Raw genomic sequence first — 12,995 nt, 5'->3', positions numbered from 1 at the left:
AAGCAACTAGTGAACAAATTCTCACTTGTCGTCTGGTTGGTGGCGGTGTATACGCAGCACTCCCGGCGGGGGCATATGCCCAATGTATATTTGTAGCGCCTCCTGCAGAATAGTCTGGGATGGTATGCAACGGCACACCTTTTTGTTACAGTATAGGAAAGTGTAGTATGCTGTGCTTCCCTATACGGAGGAATGAAGAAAGACCCCAAACACACATGTATACTGTGTGGGATACAGTTATGGGCGGCTGCACATGAGCGTAATTCACAATACAGTCATGTGAAGGATCTCTGATAGAATAGGACAATGGGAGTCTATTGGAGTCATACACGACTATTCAGTGGCACGTGCCACAACCTGCTGTCTGCGGTATACGTTGGAACTCCTGACGTACGCCTCTGACAGAAAGTGTGAACGGAGCCTAACAGTATGGAGGTCTGCCCTACTCCATCCGTGTGTGAACCTGTGTATTGATGGGAGCTCCATCATCCTGGTGGTCATGTTCTCTGAAGGAAAGAGATCCAAGACGCTTCACAGTAACGAAAAGAGGAAAGCTGAATCTTATAAAGTTAGGGAAACGGGAAACGACAGGAAATGGACTATAAAGGATTCTCTTAGCAATTAAGGTAACCCATAGAAACATTCCACCATTGGTAAACATGTCCGCCATGGCACCTCGGTATCAACTAAAGCGCCTTTCACTAGTGAACAATTACTGGAAAGCTTCTTTTTGGTGATGATCAAAAACACCCTATAAGGCCGGTTTTAGTCGAGCGTATTCCAACCCGTCCGTAATACAGACATGTTACAGATAATATTACACCCGTGTGTCATCAGTATTTCAGTCATTGCTTTTATTTTCTACTGCATAAATAATGAGTATTTGCCCGACAGAAAACACTACAAACACGCAGGCAAAAATGGACAAAAATAGGGGCGTTTAAAAAGAAAAAGGCCATTAAAAATATGGCCAGGTGAATAAATGGATTGTGTGTTGTGGACTGTAATATGGAACTAATGTAAATCCGAGTATGGAGTGTAAATAAGCTCGCCGTAAAGGGAAGTTTTGTTCTTTAGCGTGAAGGGCTCGTCGGCTTCATAGTTACTTCTGCTTCTGGACTACAACAATATGGCCGCCATCACCCGCCTTTCTGTAGGGATACATCCCCAGTAATCTCATTTCTGCAAGACAAGGCAGATTTGCCTTCAAGAATGTGAGGAATCCCGTTTAGCATCCATTGTACGGCGGCCATACTGCGTTCTCTCAAGCAGATGGAACGGACATTTCGGTTAGGCCTCAAGAAGGGTTGGAGCTCCTTACTGGGAGGCTGGAGCATTGTTTCCAGTGGTTGTCAGACTACAACATCCACAATGCTGGGGGCGGTAGATGTGCAGCAGCTGGAGGACTACAGGTTGCAGACCGCCAATCACATGTCCCAACTAATGTGTATTTTAGCCCTGATTAGGACTCGTTCACACCAGTGCTTTGGGTTCTGCACAGTTTACGGGAGCGAGAAAACAGAACCCGCAGGTCAAACAGAGCTGAACGCACGCCATTAACTATAACAGGGTCGGTTCGGCTTCCAGGCACCTCCATGGCGGCTCTGAACAGAACCCTCCACACCGGTGTGAATAGGCCCTGAGCTGCATCTCCTGATGGAATTCGTAAAAGATGGAGATCCTTCCTTCAGTGTAATTTCACTACGCTGTGGGATTCCATCCAGGGATTATGTCACAGATGCCGAAAACAGCGTGATGGAAAAAAACTGCAACGAACGGAACTTTTCACTGTCATTAGTGAGATGGACACCACTTGGGCTGAATCCTCATCAGACAGACATCTATTTCCTTTACAATTGGAGTGTTAGAGCGTTCCCGTAGTGTTAACTACGCTGTGCCATTATGTCAGGGGGTTCTGTCACAGCTGACCAAAACAGCGCTATGATGGAACCCCTGTACAGAGCCATTCACTTGCATTAGTGAAAGACACACCACCTTGGTGTCCGTTTTACAAGGGTTATGCTTGGAGTATAGAATGGCGCAGTCAACTACACTATTCTATAGCCCAAATATAACAAAAGCAAACAGAATTCTTGTAAAAGACAGACACCAAAGTGACGTCCGTTTTATGAATGCATGCGAATGGTTCTGTTGATTCCGTTCGGGAGGTCCCGTCACAATGTGGTTTTCAGCATCCATGAAGAGACCCCCAGACGTAATCACACAGTGTATTAAATAATGTGTGAATGCTCCCTAAATTAGTCAACTATGCTATTATATGCTGCAAATATGTCGGAAACAAATAGAAACCCTGTCAAACGGTAGAAACGCTCCCTTAGTGGTGCAACATCAGACTGGGTGGGCCGGGCCCTCGGCAGCCGTACAACACCCAAAGCCAAATCTGCTTCGTACGGTCGCCTTGAAGATTAGACCCATTCCGGCCCTTTTACATGAAACGATCATCACTCAGCTGGATGGTGCAAAACTGAATGGTAATGGAATCTAACACAACTCGCAATCACAATTAAATAGCCCGAGGTTTCTTACCTGATGACGAAGTGAATTATTGGTCAGCGTCGGCGTTCCTGAAATCCCACTATTGTGTTTTGCATGAATGTTGTTTACTGGCGGCAGTTTGGCAACCTTACCGGATTTGCTGTTATTGGTGATGCTGCTGGGACCAGCTGACGACTTCCGCTTTTTCCCTGCAAACTTGTCCAGGGAAGCGTGAGAATGGGAAAAGGTGTTGTGCGAGTTCACAGCTTGGTCACCAGGTTGGTGAACGAACGGCCCGAGCGAAAGCGTGGAGTCACTGCTATTCATAACTACGCTCATGCGCTTTATGGATTCCGCAGGGTTTCCTGTCGGAGGACCCCTCCCTGATTGGTCATGTTTAAGACTCACAGATCGATTGTTCACAAAATTGAGGCCAACACTATGCGGACTGCCGTGGGACAACGTTGTGCCGGGAGAGTGGTACGTTGCAGAGTTCACCACACAGTTTTTCCTAAAAGACTCGGCGGAATGGGAAGGGGGGTGCGCTAGCAGCTGGGGTGGGGAGTTATTTTTCCGTTTCTTTCCTGAGCCGCTGCTACTGCAGTTCGTGCTGCTGGCGGGGGGTTCCTTAGGTTTCACAGCCTTGTTGGATTTTAATTTTTGAGGTTTGCTGGAGACTGGGCTAGGCAATGAGGAAAGCACTGACGGTGTGGATGCTGAAGAAGACACTTGTCTGGATTGCATACTACTGGTGGGGTCTGTCGCAGTGTGAGTGCTTAGTGTAGTTCCTTGGGCAAGGACTTTGTCCACAGACGTACAGGGAGAGGTCACGGGAGTTGGGGGAGAGGTAACTGTGCTGGGCGAGAGGAAACCAGTGTTGTTCATACTCTGTAACACGGGCGCTGAAGTTGTGCTGGTCCGGTGTGGAGCATGCGTGGAGGAACTGCTCGATGCCGGAGGGATTTTCCTGGCAAAGGAAGAAGAAGACAAGTGTTGTTAAGACGGGTCAGACGTTATCATCCCGAAATGCTGCAAAACCCTACACTTCATGTACTTCCATATCTAAAGGGGATTTCTTCAGGATGGCATTTTCTGACAGGGTTGACTGAGCCGGGATCCCCCTTTGATATTCTGAATGAACTGGTCCTGCTATGGCCACCTACCCATTGGCATCATAGAAAATTATATGTGCCCTGACGTCGTCCATTGAAGTACTGGGCACCATTCATTCTGGAAACTAGTGCTGGAGATCACAGCTTTCATATCTGCAGCAATATAACCTGACATAACGAAATGACAGTCTAACTTCTACTTTAATGGCTGGGATCAGAGAAACTTCTGTTCCTGGCCGTTTAACCCCTTAGATGATACAGAATGATCAGTTGGGGGCACCGCTGTCCAATCTGGTCTCTGAATGTCCCGGTCAAGAACTAGGAAACCTCAAGTCAGACCTGGGGATCTACAAAGGACCTTCACTATACAACAGCCTGTGTCACAGCGAGGCATCTTTAACACTGCATATTAAGTGTACATCCAAGGAGGGTCCCAAACAGAAACTTTGGATGAACATGTTTAACTATCACTGATAGACTGCCACTTTAACAAACACGTATACCGTACAGTATACTTTATTTTCATGGATGCTGCTGGATGGAATAGAGCAGTCTGTTATGTTATTCCATGCAGTAAAAAAAATAATTAAAAATAAAATAATTCTAACCAGAGAAGAGGACAAAATGTCTTGTCAGGTGAATGAGGGTCTATGCATCCGTTTACAATATGCGCCAATTGTTTTTTCGATGTATAAGGTAAGCATACCCTGAAGATGCAATATAAAGAAGCCCAACCCAGATCACAGTGTATTACAGGAGCCTCTTAATACATCTGAAGTGTAAAATTAACATAATAAACACGTAAAACACCAATTCCTTAATGGAATTAGAAAATGTAATAAGAAATAATAAAAAAAAAAAGTTACCAAATTCCTCTTTAACCAAAAATGCACTTTAGTGTAAACTCCATTTCCCTTCTGTATACAATACATACAAAGCTACACTTACTAGATATCCACGTGACCGTAACAACCGAAGAGTCAATTTACGATTATAGTAAAACACAAATGTGTCTATATCTGCATTGTATTACACAGTAACATGCATGTACCCCCCAAATAGCGTCAAAATAAATACAATTTCTCCAGGATAAAAGGCAGCCTCATACATGCATGACAACGGAAATAAAAGTTATGGCTGCTGGAATATGGAGAGGCAAAACTGAACAAAATGGAAACAATATTAAAAGGGCATCTCTCGCGAAAAGCCATTAATCACCTGTCCACGGGATAGATGATAAATGACTGTTCATTGGGGTTCCAGTCGCTAGGACCCTGCACCATCATGGGAACGCTGCGTCTAGAGTCCACCGGGTGCGGCGAGCGGCAATGCGCTTGTGACCACTGCTCTATTCACTTCTATTAGGCGGATTAAGATCGCTGAAAGTTGTGCTTGCATACCTCCATAGACATGGAATCCCAGCGGTTGGACCCCCAGCAATCAGTCACTTATCTATCCAGTGGTTAGATGATAAATGGTACTTGAGGGATAATCTCCTTAAAGCCCGAACAGGCCCGGTCATTAAGGGGTCAAAGGGAGTTTCCCAAAATCGCATTTTCCAACTAAAGGGCAGATGATGAAATTTACAGCCAAGTTAATCAGTGGTTGATGCCTTATTCCTGCAGTTCTACAACTAAAGAGAGATACGTCCAGTTTCTAAGTGTATGAACTGTGCAGCGGGTGCAAGGAATGGGGCGGCTGAGGTTTCTTCTCTTATAATCATATCTTGCTTTTGCATTCTGTTTAAGAAAATATATAGTTGGACATATGGAGATGTATAGTGATTATCAATTCTGTTGTAATACAAAGCAATGGTCTGCCCATTGGAAGGTCCAATGTCCACGCGTGGGTTTGATTTATTAAATCCGCAGCTCCAGCCACCCATAGGAAACAATTAGGCATCCGCAGCTGAATTAAACCCTGCGGATGTTATTTTTAGGTGCTTTGCGAATGCCCTGCGCAGATCTAAAAATCGCTCCATTGTATTGCAGATCCCACGCGGATTTGACTCCATTCATCTCTATGGGAGATGAAAACACACAATCCACAATAACCCGCAAGCCATTAAAAAAAAAAAATCATTTTTAAGATGATCCGCAGTGCATCCGCTGCAGATATCTGCATTGAAAATCCGTGTGTGCCGTGAACATTGGGCCTAAGGGCACATTCACACGGGGTGGATTTGCCACAAATTTTCCATGAGGCGTGTCCATAGTGAAAAACTGCAGCATTTACAGTAGCAGCATTGTGAATGTGATTTTATAAATCTCGTTCTCACTCTGCACAAAATCCACATGGAAATTGACATGTGGTGTGGAATTTGAATCTGCAGCTTTTTCGATTATCTGCAGATTAGCAGTGCAGATTCCACCTCCCCAAAAGGGGGGGTCAATTCTGTGCAAAAATCTGCACACGAGGATTTTGTGCTGTGGACACTCCGCGCCAAATTCTACCCCATGTGGACATTCCCTACTTCATACGCTGCGTTTTTGTGGAATAAACTTTGCTTTTTGAAATGAACGACTTCTATTCCCTGCGCACGCATAATTGGCCCGTGCACATACGCCTGTGTGAATCCGGCCTTAGTCTCTCTGCTCGATGCAAGAAGCTGATTTACCAGCAGAGAAAAATGAAATTAAAAAAGCGACTCTGTAGTGAGCGGTACAGGAGGGAAAATTATTGTGTGATCAGCAGCTTGGTCATATACAGAGACTGTCCAGACTGCACACCGGTGGGAGAGTATCGTCTGTAGTCATAGCAGACATGGCAAGATGTGCATAACGGGTGTAAGACTTAATTATCCTGATATGCTCTTATAGCAGGGGATTAAAAAAAATAAGTACTGTGCATGTTTGACGGTGAGCCATGCGGAGCATCCGCAGTACAGATGACCTGGAAAAAAAAGGAGTCCGTGCGGCCACCGCTGCCTGCACGCACAGCTAAGCAGGGTCTTTCACTGCGGGCACGGACCGGATTCCGTGCGCCATCTGCTAGGTCCTGGACCTCAGGAATCGAGCAAAAAGTTTTTTTAATGGAGGAGGCACGGCAATGTGTTTGTGACATGCCACTGCGTCTGCGGACATCATGTGGACAAGAGGCTGTCCGAGCCGTATGACTGATGCTTGATAACCTAGAATGCCTGGTAATCCCGCACCTAGAGGGAGCATTCCATTCTACTTTAACCCACAAGCACATTATTATTAAGCACAAAGATATTTCTTGGCTCTGGAGTTTTAGATAAAATGTGACCTGCTCACTCTGTCTGCACACCCTGTATGACGCCGCGCTCCCTACAGAGTTATGGGTGTTGTCCAGAATTAGAAAATCAGGGCTGATATCTTCCAGACACAGTGCCACATCTGTCCACCGCTTGTCTGTGGCATCGCAGCTCAGCGCCAATCACTTCAAGGGAGCTGAGCATTAATGCCGGACACAACCATGGACAGGCGTGGAACCATTTCAGGAAGAAAGCAGCCGTGTTCTCCTAATCCTGTACAACCCCTCTAAGGAATAACTTACCTCCACATCTGGGAGTTAAGATGTTTGTCCACCATGAAGTTAAGTGCACATCGGATGTGGTCCCACCGCTTGTCAAAGACATAATATCCTCTCCCAATCTGTCTGCTACCAAACGAGCAAAACTGTGAAGGAAAACGGAACATGTGAGGTTATTTTCTCCTCCGACCGGATCTCTTTGCTAGGCTTCTAGTAACGCCTCCTCAGTACACATACAGCATTTCAGTAATTACGTACCGCTGCTGGTCGAGGATGATGGTCTGAATAATGACAGTCCAGTTTTTCGGCGGATTCTTCTTTCTCGTCCCCTTCCCCCTCGTCGCTAGACAAGCGGGAGGATGGCTCAGCCGCAGGTACTACTGGTTGTGGAGATTCGTGCACTGATGGTGAGCCATTAGGAGCGTTACCACTGTGCTGCGCTGGGTAACCCGATGGCCTGAAGACCAATGACAAAAAGACAAGAACCTTCATAAGTAAACAGCAATGAGAAGAGGTGACCGCAAAAGAAGCCATACCCACCATGAACCCGTGTCCCATTCTGCCAGTAAATGGACATGTGATCACTGGAGCTAGGCACCAGTTGAAGCGAGTTGGTGACTGGATGCAGTAGTCACATGTCCCCATGCAGTGGTCAGCGACCTCATCATGGACTCCCTGCAACCACTAATAAAGAGCATCGGGCACTGACAGAACAGAAGCGAAAGGAGATCAGGTGAGGCGAATATGGCTTCTCTTTCGTATTTCTTACAATCTGAGCTAACTTTAATTTATTTTTCCTGCCTGGATAATCCAGTTATTAAGTGGACCGAGTACTCAGTCAGTCAGTTATTTTTAAAGAGATTGCCCGGACAACATTCCTCCTATAGCTCCAATTGGGCTAAAACAACAAGAGCGGGCTGTAACGTAACCCTCCTCTGCACTGTGATCTAGCAGTGCAGCCCCGCTGTCCTCCGGGTGTATTTGGTGGACAATATTGTCACCAGATATCACCTGATTGCTACAGCCAATCAGAGGCTGCAGTGTCACTGCCCATTCCGCTGGCATCACATCCTGGGCTCCATGACGCCAGCAGTTCAGAACGGTGACGCTGTAGACGTCCGGTGATGTCATCTTCCACAACAAACACTGTGAGGACGGCAGCGCTGGATCATAATCTGACAACCCCCTTAAAGCCAGTGCAGTAATATCTCACCGGTGATCCAGCTCATAAGCGTTGTATACAAATATGAAATCTTTTACAATGTACAGTACTTTGCATGGCGGAATAAGCCTTATTAGGCCCAAGATCCACTAAGCAAAAAAACGATGACTGATGTCAAGATGTCTGCAAAATCACAAGCGGTAATTTCACATGCGATTTCCTCCCTGTATAATTATCATAGAATCATTGAATGGCTGGCCGTATTGAGAAATGAATTTACCTACTGGTTATTACTACGTGCCTCCATAATTATTAAAGTACTCCTGTCTTCCAAAGTCACAGTATATTAATAGGATATGCATCACTTCATGATCAGTGGGGTTCCACCCTCCAATCCTGAGAATGAAGGGGACGCAAAGTGGATTTAGTTTGGTGTCCCCTTCACTGTTTCATCCTGTACATGGGCCGCCCCAACCACCCACCGTGCGGGGAGCTGCAGCACAACCCCAGTCTAGTGAACAGGTCCGACTACAGTTCCCTGCACAGCGGGGTGGAAGAGGAGCAGCTATAAAAAGGGAGAAATTAGGGCGGCTTTGTACAGGACAACTAGTCTGATTAGTCACTCAACAGAGCGAATGTAAACGACAGTAGTCACCAACCAGGCGACAAGTGAGAATCTGTTCATTAGTCACTTCATTTCAGCTCACCTAAGAATAGACGCTGGTTCATTATCTATCATCTGGTCTAAACAGGTAATCTTTCAATGACAACAGGGAGGAGTGCGCTTGTGGAGCGTTTACCCCCGCTTAAATCTGATTGGCTCCCACTCTTTTTTTTCTTAAAATTTTGACCTCTCACTTAATGCTCATTGGTTCCTGAAAGCACAAATATGTGTGAGGGGCCCTCAACTGAACAGTCCCCGCTGGTCTTCAGAAGAGCACTTGCTGCTACAGTCTCTGGCTGATTTTGGTCTTGGGCCCCCTGCACAATATGTACTAATCCACAGACAGCACATGGCCCCATTATAGCCTTCGAGGACATGCACACTGACATTTTTTCACATGGATGAATGGTTTACATGAAAAAAACTCATCGCATGTCCTATTCCTGTCTATATCATAGGCGGGAAATAGGACATGCTAATGCGTGTCAAGATGCTGCGTCCATGTAAATCGGACATCAAATGGACAGGTGTTTGTGTGCCTCTTGGGTGCAACTCACATTCATGTCTAGCGTGCGTATGGGACGGATTGAAATCCCTAATATACACCCACCAAAGAACATCATACCCCTAACTAGTTGATGAGCAATTTTACCATGTAAGGGCTAAAAACAATTCATTCAGTGACTGCAAAATTGAAAAGCAAGTGAACAACAATTACTCTGTGTCAGAGTGCACAAACAATAGTGACTTGTATGTGCTAGCAACTCCTTCGATAATGGTTGCCCCGTGTAAAGCTACACTTAGAATGAGATGCAACACCAAACAGATGAAGTCAACAGAAGCCGTCCAATAAGCAGCCCGCCTGCAATTGACATTGCAGATGGGCTGCGAATTCCGCGGCAAAGCCAGAGTTTAGAGGAAAAAAAAAGAAAAACAAAACAAAAAAAAAGTGTACTGTGCTGGCCGGCATTTCCACAGACATCCGCAGTACAAAAAAACCCCAAAAAACAAGACCCAGACAGGTACGCAGGGTCTTCGGCCGTGGGCATGGTCGGATTCCACTGCGGGCTCCCGCATGCAGAATCCAACCCGCCCGTGGACATGAGGCCTTAAGGAGCACAAAGCAAGGGATGAAGACGAAGCAGAAAGCTTTAAATTCTGTACGAAGTGAAGTCTAATGTGTACCTTGGAAGACTGGGGTTGTGAGGCTTAGCCTTGCTGGGTACCGAAGGCTTCACTTCAGGGGCAGAAAGTCCATGAGAATTTTGGTGCGTTTCCTGGGAAGATTTCGAAGGTGAGGGATGCGGTTCCCTGAGCGCAGGCGTCTGTTGCTGCTGCTGTTCAGCTTGACGTAGCAGTTCTTTTTCCCTGGTTTTACTCTTGTGCTCGGCTAATAACACATCAAAACCTTTCTTGCGCCCTTGTACTGCTCTCCTGTAGCCTAAGGAATGTGTCTAGAGGGGCGAAAAGTAACGGATTAGCATACATATATCGCATGGCATAGACACTACGTAGAGAGCGATGGATATGGGACACGGAAGGAATAAATGCAAAGTATTCTAGTAAGAAGAAGTTCTAGAAATACTCCCATGAAAGCCTCTTAAGCTCATGTATACAATGCTAAAGCCCAATTTCATTTAAAAAACCACTTTCCTGTAATTAGTTACTATAAAATACCTCCCCCCCCCCCCCCCACCATATCCTGGTGCCCCCCTTATGAGTATATGTAAGACCCCCCAAGGTGGAGAGCACTCACCTTGCATGTCAGAGATCTAGTGCACGGCTTCTTTGTCTCAACATCGACAACTCCACAGTGTATATCAGGGTCAAACTCTCGATCTGTATGGATGAAGACAAGAGGTCAACAGATCATCACCGGCAAGTAAGCAATACCAACCCAACGTAATAACAAAGGAAAAATCGGGTAGAACTGTTTGAAAACCAATTTACTCAACACATTGAGATTTTGCATACTGTCACATCTGCGCTTTAGTGTGTAATGCCCAACTGTCAATTTACTCATTCATTTACAGGAGGAACTACGGAGGAACGTTGAAACACAGTTGTATTTAAAAGATAATGTAGCATTATTTACGGAGACTGCAAGTATTTACTACAACAGACGTTGAGGCTGTAATGCACACAAATGACTCACAGATTGGGCATTTTCATCCCTTAAAGCGACCCTCCAGTCGCCGACAAACCATGATGGTCACATTGCTTTTCTGACTACCTGATGCATACTGTACATTGGTAGTTTAGGTCACTGCATGTTACTCTGATTGGCCAGCATTGTTCTTGGGAGCCGTAGTGACCAGTCAGAGCAGCATGTAGTGTCTTAGGCGACCGCTACCAATCCATGGTGTGCATGGGGTAATCTGAGAATCAATGCAGCAATCTTTGTTGGGGACTGGAGAGTCGCTTCAATGACCGCTATTACGACTTTTTATGATGGTCATTAAGGGGGCAGTATTTTTACAGCGCTGTAGAATACAGCCTGCCTTGGTGTCCTGCGCAGCCCGGCTATCGATTGACAACAGAGTTCCTGGTCTAATGCCCCGGATAGGAGAAACCTCCGATGCTGGCCATTTAACTCTTTGATTGCTGTGGTCAAGAAAGATTGTGGCATGATAAAACAGGGCTCCCCCATTTAATTGGGTGACTGGGTTTTCTTGTGCCATGAGGGACTGGGGACCTAGAGAGGCCCACAGGGCAGTCTGCATACTAGGACTGCTGTCAGGGCAGCGTGTGTCATAGTGACCCAGATCATATTGTACTAGCATACTGAAATATGCCAATACATTAGAAGTTTAAAATAAAACAGAAATCCCTTAATAGGATTAAAAATGATGTACTAAAAAAAACCAACAACAACGGAACCTTACATTCTACAAAAAAGCCAATATTTAGGACAAACTAAGTGTTTATGTGCATATATTACACAGAAGACAAACACATATACAATGCTGAAAACGGCGAAGAGTAAAACAAGGCCTCACATAGTCAAATCAGTAAAAAAAGGAACGAAAAAAAGTGAAAGCTGCTGAAATGCAGAGTCAAAAGGCAAAGTATTTAGCTGGCCATTTAAGGGGCTTTCAACACTTAAGGCCCATTTAGACACACGGTTATCGTTTACCATTCGTTATAATGACCAAAGTGCGATAATCGTTATGTCTAAACGCCATTGTGCACTTTTTGTTCGTTGTTCAGCCTGTATAAAAATGATCATCGGCTTGTTCGCTTCTCGTTATGCTTCAGCCCTCCCCGCTCAGTGTTCCAGAATGTGAGAAGCTGAACGAGAAGTGAGCGATTCTCAGCGATGATCTGCCAGTCTAAACAGGCTCTATGGGCGTGAACGAGTTAGCGGTGATGTCACTTGCTCATTTACATAAGAATCGGCTAATATAAAAGGGGCATAAGCTACTGATGTGCTATCATCCGGGTAAGTGTGCGGTAAGAAAAACTAGAGCTCACCCTTCATAGTGGGATCCCCACAGCCAGGCGACGATAGTAGATGGAGCCCAAACCAGAGAAAACCATCAGCTTCAGTGGATAACAAGGCAATTGTGAAAAAAAGATGTAGGTAGGCTTCTACATCTAAAATCGTCTTTTATTTTCAGGGAAAAGACATCATGAAAGACAAGTTGTCAAAGAGCTGGACGCGTTTCGGCTAGTCCTGCAGCCTTTTTCAACAGCTTGAAAGCCTACCTACCTCTTTTTACAATTATCATCAGGGTAGGTCATCAATATCAGATTAGAGGGGGTCTGCCACTCGTAACACCTGCCGATCAGCTGCCTGAAGTGTCACCTGAGCACCGCGGCCACTTTGCTGTATACCAAGCACAGTGCTGTACATTTCATAGTGGCTGTGCCTGGTATAGCAGCTGAGTCCCATTTACTTGAATAGGACTGAGCTGCTCTCAGGCCAGATACTGATGTTATTACAGGCCTGAGAAGAGATTGTGGTACTCACACGGGCGCTGCTGTCTCTTCAATCAGCTGATCACCAAAGTCCTGGGATGCAGATGTCCACTATCTGATAGTGATTCTAAAAGGATAGTTCCCC

The 12,995-nt window shown here is 45.6% G+C and overlaps 1 protein-coding gene across 5 annotated transcripts in view; it reads right to left on the bottom strand.

Annotated features, from left to right (window-relative positions):
* Positions 1-12,995, bottom strand: part of ATXN7 (ataxin 7) — a 137,052-nt gene that overhangs the window by 7,331 nt on the left and 116,726 nt on the right. For all 5 annotated transcript variants that reach the window (XM_066596635.1, XM_066596637.1, XM_066596633.1 and 2 more), the window contains 5 exons: positions 10,686-10,768; positions 10,115-10,383; positions 7,362-7,560; positions 7,128-7,249; positions 2,548-3,463 (listed from right to left, as the gene is read on the bottom strand). In XM_066596635.1, the coding sequence (XP_066452732.1) occupies positions 2,548-3,463; positions 7,128-7,249; positions 7,362-7,560; positions 10,115-10,383; positions 10,686-10,768 (1,589 nt within the window). The remainder of the gene's footprint in view (positions 1-2,547; positions 3,464-7,127; positions 7,250-7,361; positions 7,561-10,114; positions 10,384-10,685; positions 10,769-12,995) is intronic.

This window comes from Eleutherodactylus coqui, chromosome 3 (assembly GCF_035609145.1).
Source record: "Eleutherodactylus coqui strain aEleCoq1 chromosome 3, aEleCoq1.hap1, whole genome shotgun sequence".
Lineage (NCBI taxonomy): Eukaryota > Metazoa > Chordata > Amphibia > Anura > Eleutherodactylidae > Eleutherodactylus > Eleutherodactylus coqui.
Note: the sequence above shows the minus strand (reverse complement) of the source record. Positions and strands in the feature narration are given on the sequence as shown.